Source organism: Lepidochelys olivacea (genome assembly GCF_965140295.1).
Source record: "Lepidochelys olivacea isolate rLepOli2 genome assembly, chromosome: 1".
NCBI classification, from domain to species: Eukaryota; Metazoa; Chordata; order Testudines; family Cheloniidae; genus Lepidochelys; species Lepidochelys olivacea.
Genome location: NC_140411.1, coordinates 165,437,481 through 165,456,973, shown reverse-complemented (window position 1 = coordinate 165,456,973; position 19,493 = coordinate 165,437,481). Strand labels below are relative to the sequence as shown.

The 19,493-nt window shown below is 42.9% G+C and overlaps 1 protein-coding gene across 1 annotated transcript in view; it reads right to left on the bottom strand.

Annotated features, from left to right (window-relative positions):
• Positions 1 to 19,493, bottom strand: part of RUNX1 (RUNX family transcription factor 1) — a 206,459-nt gene that overhangs the window by 82,553 nt on the left and 104,413 nt on the right. The window contains exons 3-4 of the mRNA XM_084647539.1: positions 8,617 to 8,870; positions 2,817 to 2,973 (exon numbers count right to left, since the gene is read on the bottom strand). Coding sequence (XP_084503665.1) covers positions 2,817 to 2,973; positions 8,617 to 8,870 — 411 coding nt within the window. The remainder of the gene's footprint in view (positions 1 to 2,816; positions 2,974 to 8,616; positions 8,871 to 19,493) is intronic.

Here is a 19,493-nt window from a genome sequence, read left to right as displayed (position 1 = left end):
CTTATTATTTAGGCTTTATGCAAAAGCAACAGAACATAACATCAGAAATCATGCACCCAAATGCAAACAAGCCACACCTTTGGAAAACAGTTCAGTGTTATACGAGTAAACAAAAACATATATTAGTCATTCACTCAAAATATGAATAGCTAATGGAGTTTATGAGATTAAACCTCCAAGCCTGACTAGTAGCATTCAAGGTCCCCATATAACTTTTTTTATTTAAGGTATCACAGCAAGCACAGGATTTTTTAAAATAAAACTTCTAATTGTATATAAACGATCATTGTTATTAGCAAGCAAAAGATATTAGCAAAGTAAATGGTTACAAAAATCTTCCCTACAAGCTTTTGGACAATTAGTGTTCTCCCTCAGCTATCAAATTTTGACCTTGAAAAATCACACAGACCACAGTTGTGATTTCTAGCTTCATTAGCATGGCCAGGAACCAAACTGCAAGTCTATTTTTATTAGCTTCTCAACCACTTTGCCAGCTATTCATTTGAATCTTCAAAATGTTTTCTAAACACTCATCTCTGAATCATAATGCAAATACCATTTATTGAAAAGGTGGAACCTTTAATATAACAAATGAACATGTTTAATGACTGATACTTTTATACATTACTGCATCTCTTATGTTTTCAGTAAATGGATATAATTATCCCTGCATTACCCTATTATTATCCTTCCTTAGCATTACTATGCTACATTTTCAACTGCAGTTCACCCCCCACCAATTGGATTCTGAAGCTAACCCAAACAACCAGGTTTGAATGACGGCAGGCTAATGAAGCTACAAGACATTTCAGGCCTGGTTGGATATTTTACACATACAATGTATTTGCTTTCTGAATTTATGACTCATCTTTAAATCTGTTCCAGGGGGTATGGCGGTCTCAAATTGCACACGGATTTTATATTAGAAAAAAAATTGTACAAAATACGAGTTTAATTTCAAAAGCAAATAAATTCTGCTGTCTATAATCAGCGTAACTTACACAGTCAAAAGGCTGATCTCACTCCCATTGTAATATGCAGCTTTGCAAGGAACAGGAATGGGCCAGCTATGCAATCCTCCTGAAGTATGCTTATAACACCATTCATGTTTATAGGAGTTATGCACACACACATCAAGAGGAGACTAGGTCACTCGAGAGTACACAGAAGAATAAAAATGGGGGTGGGAAAGAACAATAAGCCATAAAGGGATCTGTCTGGTTCCAAAGAGACAACAGACTGCAAAACAACTAGTAAAACCAACCTACTTGAATGCACCAGATAACGTCAATTTTGGTTTATAAATTTTACAACATTGAACTAACCTAAACTGACAATATTGTATTTAGTCAGCCAAACCTTATGTTTTGACTTCACTTGAAGATAAGAACTTAACAGAAGAACAATATATTTGTAAGCACTTTATGAAAGCATACTGAATATGAAGTACTTTTTAGCACCTTACCCTAAAACTGGAAGGCTGTATTTTCAAATGTTCATCAGCTTTTCTGCTATGGGCCTGATCCAGCAATCCTTACTCTGGCAAACAGACCCTATTCACATGAACAGTCCATGGGACTAATTACATGAGTAAGGAGAGCAGTGTAAGATGAGTTAAAAAAATTATCTTGTAATATAAACACGGCTGCTTACAATTTGTGTTTTCTATGATTACGGGCTTGAACTAAAGCCCATAGAAATCAACAGGAGTCTTTCCCATTGAATCAGGCCAGTATCATCAGTTCACATGTTAATTAATGAACTGTGTGTGTGCTAATACTATAATTTTTGGATTTTAGCATCTTTTGGGGTGGAATTATATTCCATGTCATTTTAAAATCTCAGTTGTTGCATATAGCAATGATGCCTTTTTATTCTTACTTGAAATTAAAAGTTACCAAAGAGATACAGAGGGCCAGATCCTCAGCCACTGAAGTCTTCCATTCTAGTCTTTTCAAGTTCTTATACCATGCTCATCACTGCAGTATTTCAGTGCCCTACATTAAGCAATGTGACTAACATCTGCCATGTGTTTGTTCTCTCCTCCTCTCCCCAGGGGGAGAAGTGTGTGCAGTGGAGTGTTTTGTGGTGGAATTTATATGTAAAATATAAAAAATAAAACCTATATAGATCCCCCCCCCCACATACATACATATACACACACGTTGCTATATGGTTAAAGTTAGAGAAAGGAAGGTCAAGGACGCACACGTTGCACTTGGAGCAGAAGATGGGGAGGTCTGGAATGGTCCTGAGCTCCTGCGGGAGTTCATTCCATAGCCTGAGGGGAAGGACCCGGCCCCTCCCTCCCCCCAGAACACTGACTCCTGCACAGACAATCTTTATCCTTACCGTAGAAAGTTTCATTGTCCCTTAGGAGTGGAGTTATCAACCATAGTTTTGGACGTTAGAGTCATGTTGATTTACATCAGCTGAAGTTGGGCCCTGTTCACAAATTAATTTAATCGGAAGTAGGTGCTCTGTTCAGCCCTTAGTTATACCAATGAAATCACCTTGATTTCAGTGAAGCTAATGAGCTTGCACCGATGTAACTAAGGGCACAATCAGGATTGTCTTTTGGATATGCTTTTAAATAAGAACACTGTTAGGAAGTGTAAATCATAATGAGGATTGGCTTGTGTAGAACACTAAAAATGTGTGCTCAGTTTCTGTACTGCGAGAGTCTGCACAAGCCAGATCTTGCAGGATTCTCCCGTGCTGAAGCTGGACATATTTTGTGTTCAAATTGTCCCTAAGTAATTGAAACTTGATTCAAGTAGTAAACAGTCAAAATATAGCTGTGAGCAAATACGTACCTCTTCCACTTCTACCCACAAATCTGAGGTCATTGAACCTTGCTACTTGGTTTTTCATGGCAGCTGTAGCATTTCTGAGCTCTGCAGAGTAGTTTTCATCATTTCCAGCCATTACTGTGACCAGTGTCCCATCAGGAACATCGCCTAAGGCCACTACCTGCAAGATTAAATAGAAGAATCCTCAGTCTTCGTAAGTGAAATGTATCAGTAAATAACCTGATGAAAAGGGGAAAAGCAACAAATTATATAAATTAAAAGGCTACTTGGAGTAAATAGGATATATTTCCAAATGTAGCTTACAGAGCCAGATACAAATATTTGTATCTATATATGTCTAAAGTACCTAATTGCACCTAAATATGTACAATACACATAACATGCATACATTTATATTTACCAATAAATAAATCAAAACAACAGGACCTGATTCTGATCTCATTTGCATCAGTGTAGGTCAGGGAATAACTCCATCAAAATCAATAGAATTACACTGGTATAAAATTACTGCAAGAACAAAACCAAGCCTATTGTCTCTTTGACATAACAGAATTGATTCCGCACAGTGTCTATCCAGTTTTGTGTCATGTAATGTCATGGATTTTAATGCTGATACACCAGTGCAAAACTGTGGGAAATCAGGCCCAAAATATACATTTGATCACTGTTCACAAAACCATTTCTTTTTTCCTTTTAGAAACAAGAAAGCAAGTTAATGAAATTAGAACTGTCCCCAAACTTTGTTAAAATTGTAATGTGAACTGATAAAACCCGAAATATTTAAATCAAAGGCTTAAGCTCTGTCACTAATGTTTCCATTGTGTTTCAGCAGTGCCAATATCTATAAAAATCACCTAATATTTAGGAACATATGTGATGTTACATTTCTGACACAATGTGCTATATGACATTTAGATTTCTAGCCTCAACTTTTCTGATTTCTCTCAACTGTGTCACGGTGCTCATGTTCATTAACCATTTTAGTATTTAATTTCATCTTAAACTCTTGTGCAAGACCCAGTTCTGACCTCACTTAGACAAGTTTTACACTGGTGAAATAATAAAATAAAATGATGATTATAATAAAATCTAGCTCTTTTTAGTTTCTTCTTTTATAGATTTTAAGAGGAAGTAAGTAGTCCTGCTTCACGTCCTCAGAGGTACTGCTTGATTTTTTTCCCTTCCTCTTAGCATTTTCTAGTTCATGTTCATGCAGTTAAAATGTCTCATTGCTTTTCACAACTCAGTTTATTTGTTACTCTTACATCACTCTGATATTTCTGAACAGGTCCATAGCTCCTTTACCTATTCTCTTTATTATACTTATTTCTTACTCATAATAATTCAGAAGTCTCTGATCTCCCTTTCACTTACATAGGCTACACTTTGCATCTTAATGTTCTCTGATGTGTTCTAAATAGTCTATAACCCTTATTCTTGATTCCACATATAGAGTTGTGCTCATTGTGTCGAAATTCCCTCTTTGTGCATATATTTCTACTTCCTCTTCCCCAACCCTCTTCAGCAGCCCATGTGTTTATTTTTTTGTTCTCATCTGTACACAACAAAAATGCTGTATAATCAGAATTATGTATTTCAAATCCTCCTGTTCTTGGCATGCAATGTTTTTTCTCTCCAGACTGTTGTGGGGTGTGGCAATTTGGCTCTCAAAATCCTCAATCATGAACCTGATGTGCTTACCAAGTTTTTTTTAAAAAGCCTGTAATAAAATAATTATTCTACATATATTAAAGACTTCAGATATAAGGAAAAACATATAGGAAAACCCCATTTACATGAGTAGTTGTGTGATTATTTAAGGAATTATGTACGCGTATATTAAGTGGAGAACAAACCTTCATGAATTACTGAGATAATGCTCTTAAATTGAAAAAGAATATGTTTAAAATTCACCATATTTACAATTCACCAAAGACAACTTCTATGATAAGCTATTTGAAGAAATGATTATAAAAATAATATATAAAACGTGTGCATACACACAGAAGAAAAAAAACTGGAATGAAAAGTCATAAACGAGAGGCATTGACGAAATACAAACATTTACATTATAAAACAGACTAAACAGATAAGTAGGAACTTGCTGACTGGAGATATCTAGTATTTTGTTTTAAAAATATATGTTCAGAATATCAGCAAACCCATGCCACAGCACACCTAAACCCCCCAATCTTGGTCCATCAGCCAAACAAAGTTGGTCTCTTAAATTAGGATTCAGATGATTTCCTAACAGTATGTTGAACAATTAACCAATATTACAATTTATTATTAATCTGCATCAATAATTGCAATTTACAATATTTAAATTCCTTATAACTTTCCTTTATTTTAAAAGAAAATCCTGGATGTTTTTGGTTTAAAATAGAATTGTGATTCTAAAGACTATATGCAATAAGTGATTCTTTTTTAAAAAAATCTATTTTATTTTATTGTTTGGAGTGTAAGCATAGGGAGAAAGAGGGCATATCGATCTGTAGAAATCTCTTGGTTTGTATTGGTACAATGAATATTACCAAGTACCCTACAAATCCCACTGCTACATTTGAGCATAGGATCTTGGCAGTATATAGATGATTTGAACCGAACTCTGTGTAACTAGGTATTATGTGTTACCCAGTTCTCGCACGATACAGATTATTTTCAGATGGATCGGAATACTTTCAAAAGGGACCTTTGGAAAACACACAGTAATCTTTACAATCGGATTGTGTTTGTTTTTATAATCAGTCAAATATTTCAGGTCTCATTCCCCTGCAGTTCCCACTAGCCGGTGACTTTGGGCGGTGGTGAGCAGGGGGGCGGAGCTGCAAAGAGAGTCAGAAAGCAGGTGGACTCTAAGGTGCCACAAGTCCTCCTTTTCTTTTTGCGGCTACAGACTAACACGGCTGCTACTCTGAAACCTGTCAAACCGTAGGAGTTCAGAGATTCACCAGGAAACGCTGTACCTTTCCTTGGGAGGGTGTGTGGTTTAATGCTAGAAAGGAATAATCTTGTCTGGTTTGAGCGTTTGACTCCCCTACTTTGCTTGCAAAAGTAGCAAGGGGCTAGCCATTTAAAACATAACGCGCGAGTTCCCAGCAGAAAAGAAGCTGAGGGCCGGTTACCCCGTCAATCCACCCTCCCTTCCCCTCCTCCAAGCCTGGCCATTCACCTGGCTGAGAAGAGCTGCTCTCTCCATTCAAACATCCCATTAACAACCAGCCGCTCAGACACGGGAGCGCGGAACGGATCCCTTTCAGCAGCTGAGCTCTCCGCTCTAGCTGGGACCAGACCGCAACATTTCAGAGGCGCTAGGGGAAAGAAGGTGGCTGGCTGGAAACACTGAGCCTGTTTACAAGGAGCGGGGCAGGCGTTGGGTATTAGTCACATTATTGGTTCCTTCGCCTTCCAATACAGGGTAAAATGAAAAGGTTTCAACCGCGCCACGCTGGGCAGCCCCCAGCTGCTCTGCAGCCTGCGCCCAAGAGCGCATCGAAATAGAAGAAGCGAATTCTAAAGTATCAGCCAGATTTCCAGACTTCGCTTCTCTAGGACCCGGGGAGCGGGGGGTTCAGTCTATTTTAAAGCAATAACGTTGTCCTGTTACAGCGTCCCAGCTACTCCGCTGCAGTTGTGTACAGTTTATGTGTACTGTGAATGGTAGAAAAATTCATGGAAGTGTGTGAAGGGGGATTTGGTTTTCGGAATTGATCATTCCGACTTGACCTTCCTTTCTCCCACCTCTCCCCTCTCTTCCTAAACAAAACCCTCAGTAGGCAAAATAAACACTTGTACTTATCCTAAAGCCCTGTTCTGATACGTATTAAGGCTTTAAGAGCTCAACTGATTACCCCACATAATCAAATGGATACTGCTCTGATCTGGTTTGGCAGCGGTGAACTTGGTGGAAAGAAGCCTGTCCGGTGGAAAGGAACAGGCTGATTCAGACTGTCCTACTCCCAATCTTAAATGTAACCATTTGACGCCATTAAAGGCTTTAGGGGAGCTACACCCTAACAGGGACTCATCCTTGGAGACAATTAAAACCTTTTTTTTTTCATGGTTGGAAACATATAAATCAACGGCAGGGAGTTCAGCATTATAAAGAAATTATTTATAGGCCAAAGTCTTTTTTTTTTTTTTCAAAGCGGGCAAGGGGGACTGAATACTTGAATTCAAATAAGAGGAAATCGGACCATGTAGACAAGAAAAGCTGCCGCAATTATATTCTAAATGTAATCTACATTCATTACTCTTCTTGATTGTAAAGACACATTGTACTGATTATCCAGGGAGGCAGACACAAAACTTTAGTGGGGTCGATTTCAGCACATAGAACAAGCATCTGTCTTAGATGGGGTCGTGCTAAAGTTTTACACTTGCGGGTTTTTGTTTCTTTGTTTTTGTTTTAAGGGAAAGGTCAGATGTTTTAAGACAGGCTGGGTAAGTGTACTACAGCAACTCCAAGTACGAAAAAAATCAAAAGAGAAAAGGCTTCTAAACTTCTGTCCGGTTAATTTTAAACCACCACCCCCGGTGGAAAGTTGATGGTCTATGAAACCGCAAGATCATGCATCCTTTTCGTGCGAACTGAGCATTCCTCAATAAGCGGCCTTACGCTAGTGTTTCGAACCTTTGAGGTTTAGTGACTTCCAGCAGAAGAAAAGCCAGCACTTTTCATAGAGAGATCTGCCAAAGGTGGGCTTAGTTAAAAAAGAATCTGGAAAAACACTGATATATTTAACAACAAACGGATTATTTTCTAACTCACTATCCGCCCAGAACAAACCGCTGCCTAAATTAGGTACCAAAATAAAAAAGACCTGACTTCTAACAGGGATGAGGACCTGCCACTCTACACAAATGGGGGCTTAGCACCTCTGAGCTTCCATTATTTAGGCGCCTTCAACACCGTGTAAGTGCGAAACTTTAGACACGAGACTCTGAACATTGTGGCCTGCACATTTATGGTCTTGCAAACATATTAATCCAGAAGTACCCCAAACTCCGATGTTTTAAAAGTGTCCCGTTCCCATTGTCGTGGGTTATTTCTATGTACAAAACACACTACAGTCCAGAAAGGGTCATTTTAGGCTATTGATACTTGTATCCACCCTGTGATTGATTGTGTTGCATCCTGTTACACAAGGTAGAGAGACACACTCAGCTCCTTGTTCTTTGCTTTTTATAGAACCACTCCTGAATGGTATGTTTATGAATGAGATGAAGAGACAGACCGGTTGGAGAGAGAGTCCCCAAAGTCAGCGTCCTGCCCCCAGCTCCCCTTCTCCCAGCTCTACGAAGTGACTCATGTTAGCAAATCAGTAGGCTAAATACTGTAAAACAGGAGGGCCCGCTATACTCACCGGTGCATAAAGGGCAATACAGTGAATCGGGATACACAGAGCCGGTCCCTACAGCAACTCCGGTCTCCTTAGGTGGGACTACGCCTAAAACACATCTCCAAACTCTGCGAGCCGCGCTGCAAGGGGGCCAGATGAACAGCCTCCCATCCGGGAAGCAGTTACATGACATGCACGCTGCGTTTCTGGTCTTACCGTGTGCACAGCAGAGGAGTTTGTACATTGTCCCAATTCACCCCGGGCTCTAGCGTGACCAGATGTCCCGATTTTATAGGGACAGTCCCTATATTTGGGGCTTTTTCTTATATAGAGGCCTATTACCCCCATCCCAGTCCTGATTTTTCACACTTGCTATCTGGTCACCCTACCCGGCTCCCACTGATCCTCCCTCTCCCCCCGGTTTAATACCTCCCCCAGAGAAGTGTCGAAAGGCCAAATACCTTGAAAGCAATTGGCAGCGTCTTGTTGCACCTCCAGTGCGTTGGGAGCACGGAGCAGAGGAAGTTGGGGCTGTCAGTGCGGACCAGCTCCCCGGGGTGATCCGCTAGCACCTCCACCATGCTGCGGTCTGCACTTCTCAGCTTCCCCACCAGGGCGCCGCTGTTCTCCTGGCCAGCCAGCGGGAGCGCCTCGCTCATCTTCCCCGGGCTCAGAGTGGTGGAGGGCGGCGTGAAGCGGCGGCTGGTGCTGGTATCTACGGGGATACGCATCACAACAAGCCTGTTGAGTGAAAAATCTCCCAAGAGTTCTTACAAAGCAGCGACAGGAGTGTAACTCTTCAGCGATCACCCTCTGGAGACCAGGCTAAACGGGTACAGGCTTAGCACTGGGGAAGGGGGGGGGTCGTTTCTATGCCTGGCCCCAAAGTTAATTTTGCTGATCAGTTTGAGGCAGCGAATAAACTGAGCTTTAACTCTTTGGCTTCCTGGGCCTGCGAAACAGAAGAGTTAATCCAGTAATCGAAACAATCTTCCGCACGGGGGTTTACTGTGAAGGCTGCACATTTAGTCTTTGGTTGGTACAAGCGTTATCAGAGGCAAAACTCCCTCCAAAAATCCCGCACACCGAGGAAATGTGTAGGCAAGGGAAAGCTAAGACACACGTTCAGACACACAAGCAAAACCTAGGGCTTCCCAGGAGTTAATTCCCTATCAGTTTTTTCCAGGTGATTTTTCTAAAGTCCCAATAGAATACAAAATACATCAGTATCCATAGACAACAGCCGCTCTCTAAAATGGCGAAAATCGGCTTCAGTCTTCAAAGAATACAATGCGCGAGCTAGGATTTTCAAAGGTCAGCTGACTAGAACAATGTATCTATACACAGACACACACATATACTGTACTTCATCAAATATTTACAGTATAATCTGTAGAGAATTTAAACACAACAGAAATCCATTAATGGTCTCTGAAGGGTTTTTTTTTTTTTAAGTAGCCTTGAAAATCAGCGTCAGTAGTTTGACTTGCGTTGCTCGAGAAGTACTCGTGTCATGATCTGTCAGTAATTTTGAGAAAAAAAAATGTTCAGTGCATGGAATTCAGTCTCGACAGAAATGCCTTTGGTACAGAGTCTCTCATAAAGTCTTGGAAAGGTCGCAGCCGATCTCAAGCTCTGAGGCTAAAAAGTCCACACATGAAAACGTGGGTTTGGGGATGTTGGTTAAATTGTGGGTTCTCTCTGTGGTTTGGGGTGTGCAACAGCTCGCGCTCTCTCGCTCTCGCTCTCACATACAAACACACTCTCTCTTCAGAAGTCAACCAACAATCTGCAGCAGTTTGGTGAGTCAGACAACTTTTTTTTTTTTTTTTTTTTTTTGGCAATCTCTGAGACAATCTTCCTCTAATTCGGCCGCAGCAGCCAGCTGCTTTACAATATTTTAACCACAGCAGGTGGAATTGTGCTTTCGGAGACACGCTTTTTCTCTTTTCGCCTCAACTCAACGAGATCGATACCGAAAGCTGGCAAGCAAACACTAATGTCTGCTTGCAAAGGACTGCGAGCGTCCCTTCCAAAAAGAGAGGGGAGCTGTAGCCCTCGCTCACACAGAACAACGACAGAAGTTCACAGACGCGGCAGAAGTTAAAATATCCAGCCCAGGAGATAGCTCAGAAAAAAAGCCCATTTCCAAAGCGGGGAGATCTTGAAAGTCTTCACGTGTCCACAGGACTCGAAGGGAAAGCTTCCTCCTGGCTGCCTACTGAACACTGGCTACACAGCTTTACGACCTTCTGTGAGGAGCTGTTTGTTTGCTCATGCTGATCTGGAAAGCCTGGTCCTCCCTCCTCCCTTGCGCCCTTCTGGCTCTATGAATGGAGATTGACTGGAAATGAATTTGCTTTTACTGTAAGAGTGCGGAGGAATGTCATCCCCTTAGCTCTTTTGCATATGGGGAGGACGCCGGCCAATCAGATCCCTTTCCGGTATCAGCCCGGGCGCGGCTCCAGTCCGGGGGCTCCTGGAATTGGCCCGGGCGCTGCCGCCGGAGCTACTGTACAGAGCCCAAGTGTCAATGGGATGCCGCGGCCGCCACAACACACACACAGAGGCAGAGACCATGTGCGGCTGCTGGTGCTCCTCAGACCCCCACCGCAAACACCGACTGCGGGGGCAGCGGCAGCAGCCCTGTGCATAATGCACTCAGCTCCCTGCCTGTGGTTTGCTACAGGATATTATATGCAGTGACACCAGCACCGGGAACGGCAACTGACAAGCAACCCCCTAGCCTAAGCCAGCCCTTCAGAGTCCCCCCCCCACCCCCTCGGGCTTCACTGCAGTTTTGTCTGAACTACATTTAAAGACCACCTCTACTAGGCAATTGATAGGTGGGTCCCTGGGATGTCGCTTAGGGCAGGGTTAACTGTCCATAACCAGCCTTGCTTTGAAAAATTACTCTCCCAGGCACCAAATATAATCACTTGAACTTTATCAGGATGACTGACTATATTGAAATGTGTAATGATATTTGCACTCACCCCAAAATACACAGTCTGGACAAACACAATTTTGCAAGGCTATCCGGCCTCCCCCAGTTTAATCTGTCACTTCTTCCTCCCTCCCGCTAGGGTGCTTTCAGGTTTACACAATTTCTACGTCCTCCATACTCCTGGGCTTGTAACATATGCACAGTGCCTGCATAGAATCCAGACCTGAAGACCAGCCCTGTGTAGCTGGAAAGTGTGTCTTGCTCACCAACAGAAGCTGGTCCCATAAAAGCTATTACCTCACCCACCTTGTCTCTCTAAGAAAAGGAGTACTTGTGGCACCTTAGAGACTAACCAATTTATTTGAGCATAAGTTTTCATGAGCTACAGCTCACTTCATCGGATGCATTAAGTGAGCTGTAGCTCACGAAAGCTCATGCTCAAATAAATTGGTTAGTCTCTAAGGTGCCACAAGTCCTCCTTTGCTTTTTGCGAATACAGACTAACACGGCTGCTACTCTGAAACTTGTCTCTCTAGAATCTCTTCCACAGGGGAGGCCAGGACAATTGCAGTCTTTGGCAAATGGCCACCATAGATACGCCTGCAAATCACGTTTTAAAAAGGCACAAATCATGCTATTTCAGTCACAAAATATTCAGCCAGAAAGGGAATATGGCAATGCAGGGGCGAACGGCCCTACCTGTGTTCCCGCCATGCCCTCCTGCTGTTACACAGTTCCAAGATAAATGAGGTTTGAGTAACATTGTGGGACCAGCAAACTACAGCTTGCACAAGCATTCACTTTTTTTTTTTTTTAACCACAGCAGTTTGTTCCAACTGTCCTTTCACCTGGCCTGTTTAGGATCTCCTATCACCCCTGAGAGCCCAGTGACTCATCTCCGGTCTAGCAACAGCTAGGGGCCCCTACTCTCCCTCTCACAACTACTATTATAGTCCCCTTTGGCCTCTCCCTCTCAGGATCTGCCCCTGTACGACCACTCTGGTAGTGCCATAGTCACAGCTCAAGTCATAGACCCAGCCAAAAAATACAGTCCCCCCTGCACCACTATGGTGGGGTCGGTGATCCAATCACTTCTAAAACACAGTTCTCCAATTTTCAAACAGGGAGCACAGCATTGGCCACCCTGCATCCAGGGTATTTTCCTTGACAAGTCCTGCTTATTTCAGGACAGGAGGGTAAGCCAGGTTGTTAGACTGCCCATGGTCAAAATGGAAGTAGTGGGATTTCTGTTTGTAGCATTTCACTGTGGACATTGATGGCATGGGTTTAGTTTGGTTTTTCTTCTGATTTTTTTAAGCTGTTGCCCTTTGCCAAAGAGGAATCACTCCGGCAGAGGGTGCTGCAAAGCTGCTCTGGGCCCAGCCCCAGCTGCCCTCTCTCATGGCTATGTCCTGGCTAGCCTTGCCTCCCTGAAATTTCACACCCTTGCGAACTAGATAAAACAGGGGTTACCAACGCTGGCTTCTGCTGGTGCTTTTTCCACACTAGTGCTCTTCCTGCTGATAGGGCTGGGGGAGCTGAATTAGTGGTAGCAAAGATGTGACATTTTGTGGGGAAGATGGCAAGTATAGACAAGGCCAACATGATCTAACATAGCCACTCGGCAGACACTGTTTGGCCCATACCCTCCTTGCCATCAGCAGCATTTAAACAACCCAAGACCTAAAACTGTGCTAATAACTTAATGAAATTACCTCTCTGGGCCATGCCAGAGCCAGCACTCCTTTGAGATAACAACCCTGTCTCTGCCTCCTTATCCTTCCCAGGAGATGCCCCAGGGGCCTAGAGGCCACAAAGTTGTCCTCTCTTTCTTTCCTGCTTCCCCCTCTTGCAGGAGACTGAAGCTGCTCCTTCCCCCCTTCTCTCTCTGTGTCACATCAAGGGCTATTTCCTTACACTCCATCCCAGTCCTGGCCTCAGCAGCAAGGGAGGGCCCAGCAGTTAGTCCCATACAGGGGTATATGGGGTATGGTGCAGGGGGAGAGGGGGCAGCAGTTCAGAACAGGGATGAGGAGAAGCAACAACCGCTGGTCCCCCAATGACTGAGGGGAAGTGGGGGAGCAGGCACCGTAGTTAATAAGAACCATTGCTAAAAGCTGTACTGTGGTAACAGGCCCTGCCTTTAACAGCAAAGAGGAAGCAAGCTGAAGGCCTGTTCCTGGAGTCTCTGAGCTGCCTACGGTTTATTGCGCAATCGGGGAAAGAAAAAAAAAAACCCCACCAAGCCAAACCCTTAATGCAAAAGCAAAACAGCAAATAAACTCCGGGGAAGGCGGTGGCGCTGCACCGCCCCCACGCGCCATCCCCTGCAGCAACGCGGAGCGGCCAGTAGAGGGGGCCAACAGCCTTTTTTCCTCGGCACTCTCGGGCCAAGCCGCAGGGCGCGGGTGGGGAACGAGCCCGGCTGTCCTTTGCCCCGAGCGATAGGGCCAGCTGGCTCCGCACGTGCAGGGAGCCGCATCCGCTCAGCCCGCTCTGGGGCAAAACACGCCGGCGCTAGGCCCGGTCTTTCTGCACAGCTTCGCACGGGCGACTCACACGCACCCCCCCCCCCAGCAATAGCCCCCAGCAAGGCTGCCCGAGAGCAGATCCCGGGCAGAATCAAGGAGTCCGGGTGATGAACGCTGTCAAGTACCTAGCGCTCGCTGAGCCAGGCTCTGGGCGAAATGCTGCGTCCCCCCGGGTTACAACACCGAGCGGGTCCTAACTGGTAAAGAGCGATCCTCGCCGCGGGCGGCTCGGCCAGCCAGGGTGGGGCCCACTGCTGGGAGGGGTTCACCAGCTCCCCCCTCCAGACCTAACAAGCCGGGAAGCAGGGAAGGGATCGGATCGGGTGGCGGGCGCAGAACTGCTTGATCCCCGAGCCACACAACTCAGGGGTTCAAGCCGCAGGACGCCTGCGTACCCTGGCAGCGCCCGCCCTGCGGGGGAGAAGACGTGGCAGTAAGGGGAACACCCGGGTTAGGCGTGTTGAGCCGCGGTCCCAACCCTCCTGAGTCGTGTCCCCTGCGGCCAGCTGGAGCAGGGAGATCTCGTTGCGCGCTGCGGTCCCTGCGCCAGCCAAGCCTGGGGTGCGCGAGGAGCGCAGCGCAAGCCAGCAGTTCCCCGCTTGAAAGCAGCTGTGTTAGGATGGCGTGTGCCCCCCAAGTCACGGAAGGGGGCACATTACACACTCCCCACCCCGCCGGCTCCATAGCCAGCCGTTGTCCGGCTCCATCGCCCTTCTGTTCATTGCACAAGCGGGAAAAGTTCAACGTGGCTAACGCTTCCCATTCAAACACAGCCGGAGCCCGGGCGCGGAGCTTCACAAAGCTGGTGATAGGAATAATTTTTTTTTTTTAACAAAAGGAAAAGCACTAAAGTTGCACCAGATCTTGTTTACCCAGAATGAAGCGAACGCGGAGTATTTCGCTGTGTAATTCTCCCAGAGGCGGGAAATTCTTGCCCTTCATTAGCATGTTCATAGGGGGGATTTAATTCCTAATATGCCGCCTATTTGGTTAGTCAATAACCCTCTGCAGAAGGCTTCCGATGGGTATTTAATTCAAGAGAGATGAGCACAGCCTGTGATCTTGCAAATTCACTAGCCATTTGTTTTAAAATTGCTCCGTTGTTGCACGAAGGAGCGTTTTCACATTTCGTATTTCCAGGATCCCGCTTCTTGTATAATGCACGGTGCCTCCCAGAAGCTGCAATTTCCCCTTTCCTGGGAACTAAACGTTATTGGAAGGCACGTTACCGGCAGAAGCTGCATACTCTCCCAGCCTTGCACACACACGACCACCACATTTACAACGCGTCCTGAGCGGTATCTCCCGTTCCCTAACGAAAAGTTTCTTATCCATCAGACAGACGCAGTCCTTTCTAGTCTCTTTCAATACAAGAGAACAACACTTTCATTTTAGAATGGCTTTTCGTCGCTCTATAGCTTCCATTTTTTTAGTAGGATTTCGAGGTGATGCAATTTTAGTATTTCCCCCCAGAACTAACAGGGTAGGATCTTGATGGTTGTTCGAAATTTGTTTACAACACAGTATCTTAACAGAACCTTTAGTGGCACATATAAAATAGGTCCTTACATAACAAAGTGAATGAAGGCTACATGGATTACTAAATATACTTATTAAGGAATTACAGGGTCCAGCATTTGATAAATCATTGCAGTGGACTGTTTACTGTACAACTTTCGCCTGTGCTAAATTATCTCGAGTCTAAATTACTTCTGATCTATTTCGTTATATTTTTAGGAGCAATTAAAAAGGCAAGTGGGGATTTTTAAAATACAGTTTACTGTGTTTATTACATATGGGATATATTAGTAGTAGATAACATTTTTATAGACATTGAATAGATAAGGAGAATAATTTCAGTGATGTAACATCTGCATATTTGTACATATTACATCATGTAAAATACACACATCTACAGAATTTGATTGTTTTTTAGGTCAAGTAGGATTCTTCAGCTTTAGTCAGGTGGTTGAGAGGCACTTTAGTTTTAAGATTCATTAGTAAACTGAGCTGAATTTCACTCATTAATGATCCTTTCTTAATCTGATTTAGTCAGTTGAAATGGAAATGAAATAGAAACACAAATGAAAATGGAAACACAAAATTTCCATGTTTAATAGAAGACAGAGGAAATATTTCATCCTTATAACCCTGCACCATTTAGCTGGCATTATCCATGTTGAAAAGAAATGTATTACTAAACCAAGAGTAATAATAAAGCATTTTAAAGCTTGAAGCCAGGCTTTATGTTAAAATAAGCTGTAACAAGGGGTCATATAAGACTGGAGTGGATGTGGTAAATACTGTGATGGAGATAATTGATAAATGAACTTAAATGTTGTATATTACATGTATGTTAGGGTTAAGGCAGCAGTAAGAATGTTTTAATCTTTTGGTTAATTCAGTTTATCATCTTCCATTTTACTGATCCGTGCGTGATGAACAGAGAAATATAGTTTGAATCCACTGTACGGTGAAAATCTGTAGGTGGAGTTATTCTGAGTAAATACTCTGAAAGAAGTTAATGAAATAAACAGGCTGCATGAATAAAATGACAATTACTAGTGAAATGATGGTTGTTATATATGGAGGCCAATTATACATATATTAGGCAATATTTTTTGCTAACATAATCTTTCTTAGTATTCCAAAGGCTAAGAATTGTCATATGATATTGTGAAGGTTATGTATAAGAATCAGTTCAGAACACAACTTGTATTTTAATGATAAACAGATAGCATACTGCACTGCTTATATTTGTATTTTAACATCAATTTATTACAGCTGTAAACAAACCACATATGACTCTCTAGCCACTATGGGTTGCTTCTGTCACATGGGATTGTGAGACCACAAAGCACTGAGCTTTTTAAACTACTACAGTTAAGCAAAAGCTTTGGAAATATGAGAAAGCAGATTTAGGGATGAATTTCAAACAATATAAATTGCACTGGGAAAATTGAACATGAATGCAATGCAAGTTACAGCTGCTGCATGCAAATACTCTAAGGGCAAATATGAAGAAAAATATACTTGTTCTGAATAGCTTAAATGCATGTGGTTTTGAGCATATTTTACAGAAGAAAAAGAGCAAAAAAAAAAATATTGTGAAATGAAAAAAGATGTAGACCTTAACAGAATTGGCCCATATAAAATAAAAGTACAATCTAAAACAAAAACAACAACAACAAAAAGGGCTCCAGTTCCCAATCCTGCAAACACTTACGCACCTGTGTAACTTTACTCTGGGCAGTGGTCCCAGTGAAATTAATGGGAATGCTCATATGAATAAAATTATACACATGCTTCATTGTTTGAAGGATTGGGGCCTAAAATAGAACTATTCTCTGGGTCAGTTAGTACATTTTGTGTCTGAATTGTTTAGTTTGTCTGTTAAGGCCCTCTTGCCAAAGAAATTGTGTGAGAAGTCTTTGCTTCTACATGTGATATGTTGAAGGACTGCTCTGGGAGTAAGAGTTTGTAGGATCAGGCCTTTACAACTGATCCTGCAAACACTTAATGTTAGGAATAGCAATTGTCATCATGAGTAGTCTGATTTAATTGGCTAAAAACAATTACTGTGTTATTTAACATATTAAAATATTTTTGTGCTGCTTGCCTTTGAGTTTTATGATTAAATACAGCATTTAGAAAAGTAGTATTCTATAGTTATAGCCATGTAATCCTCACTATATCCCACAATGGCCTCGTGTATACATTGAAATATATATATTTAATTAAAGTAAATTAATGTGTATGAGAGATGAAATGGGATGTGAGATCTCCAATATGTGGAAGACATTTTGCTCTATATATTTAATTGGACTGGCTGGTACTTATCTATTGTTATGCCAGGACTTCGGCTTGGAAGAGGGTAACTTGGCTGCAATTCAACCCAGGCAAGGCTGAGGTTGTGCAGGTATGTCGGGGAGCCAACTAGAGAAATGGCACAGTTGATATGACCTCTGGACATCTGCCTACCTTTTGTTGGTCAGGTTTGGTGCAAAGGGAATGTTATTGAATCCCCAACCACTTTTGAATACACAAGTGCCAACAGTGGCCAAGAGCACATTGTATTATTTACTCTTGACCAGAAGTTTGTCACTTTTTCTTTTGGATGTGACCCAGGCTGGAGTGACCAATGCTTTTGTCACTTCAAGACTCTGTTACTGTAATATGGTTTACAGGAAGCTAAGTCTTGGGCAAATCACTTTCCCCATCCGCAAAATGGGGATTAAGACATCTTTGTAAAACCCATTGAGATCTACAGATGAAAAAGGCTATGCAAGTGTGCAGCATTATTAATTATTATTATTATTATTACACTTTAAGACCATTCAGAAGGTGCAGCTCTTAGTTGAAAGCCGTGTTGGTTAAAAAGTCTTTCTTTCTTTTGAGGCGCTCAAACTAGCCCCCTCCCCTGGTGTAGGCATGGGGTGGGGAGTTGGATACCCTTATGTTCAGGGAGAGATTCTCATCTGTGGAATATGCTTTCGGCATCAAATCCCAGATTTGTTCACCTTCAGCAGCCAGTGACACGCCCATTTGTTCTTCCAGGCTTTCCCCATGGGAAGGAATGAGTTGATAGGCAAGAGTAGGAAAGAGCTCAATTGTGGGGAGATTTCAGAGGTGGGACATTGGTCCTACTTATTGCTTTTACAATGAGTACCCTGAACACTGGATCTACTGCTTTAAAAAAAAAAGATACAATTCAAGGCTCGATTAGGCACAGCTCTGTGTAAACTGCACATCCTGAGTGGCCCCCCGGGAGGGACTGTGTCTCAGAGACACTCTTCTGAGGCACAATCCACTCTCCGATTCCTCTTTTCTCCAAGGAGGAGGCAAAGGTGTAGTAATTTGCTGCTGGGCTATACCAGCAGTCAGTTATGGATACTCCCCAATGCTGGCTCAACTTTTCTGGCAGGTTTGTTAGGGGTCAAAGCTAAGATTCTGTTCGTTCCTAGCTGCTCCCCGCCCACCTGCTTCAGGGTGTGTGAGAGTAACTGGGTGTGCAGTCCATGCAGACACCAGCATGCCCAGATCCAAGATCTGCATAGCCCAGGCAGGGGTAAGGTGCGCTCTTACTCCTCTTTAGTCCATTGCACGTAGATGTAGCTCAAGTCACAAGCTGGCCCTACATACACTATAAACTTTTTATATACAGGATATTTTTACTTTGTGTACTACATTGATGTCCATAAACTGGCATGCTGCAGTGAAGGATTGGTCAAAGTTTCCATTGAAAAGCCATTCTTCTGCAGTTTCTAATTTGGGCATTCCATATTGTGTTGATTAGAAATTTGAAATGCAGGTTGGATGCAACTTAAAAAAAATGAAGTTGGTTACTCAAGGCAATGCTGTAGACAAAGCAGAGAACTGCTCTTCTGAAATACATAAACAGAGGGATCACATCTAAGACCAAGGAGGCAATTATTCCCCCTTTCTCAGCACTCAGATCACAGCAGGAGCAATGTATTTAGTTCTGGGCATCATACTATTGGCTATATATCAGTAGATGTGGGAGATTCCAGAGAAGAGCAACTACAGTGATTAAAGGTCTGGAAGGGACTACCTATAAGGAAAGATTAAAGGAATACAATATATCCATATATTTGAGGTAAAAAAGAAAGCCAAAGGGGACAGCGTAACTGAGGTTTACAAGTACATAAAAGGGTACTATAAAAAAGAAAGGGAGGAACTGTTTTCATTAGTTTAAAAATGATAAGACAAGAAATAACAGATGCAAACTGAAGTAAAATAAGGTCAGTTTTAAGAGCAGGGGAAATTCTGATCATAAGATCAAATAGACAGTGGAATATGCTGCAACATCACTTGAACTTTCCAAGTCACAGCTTGAGAA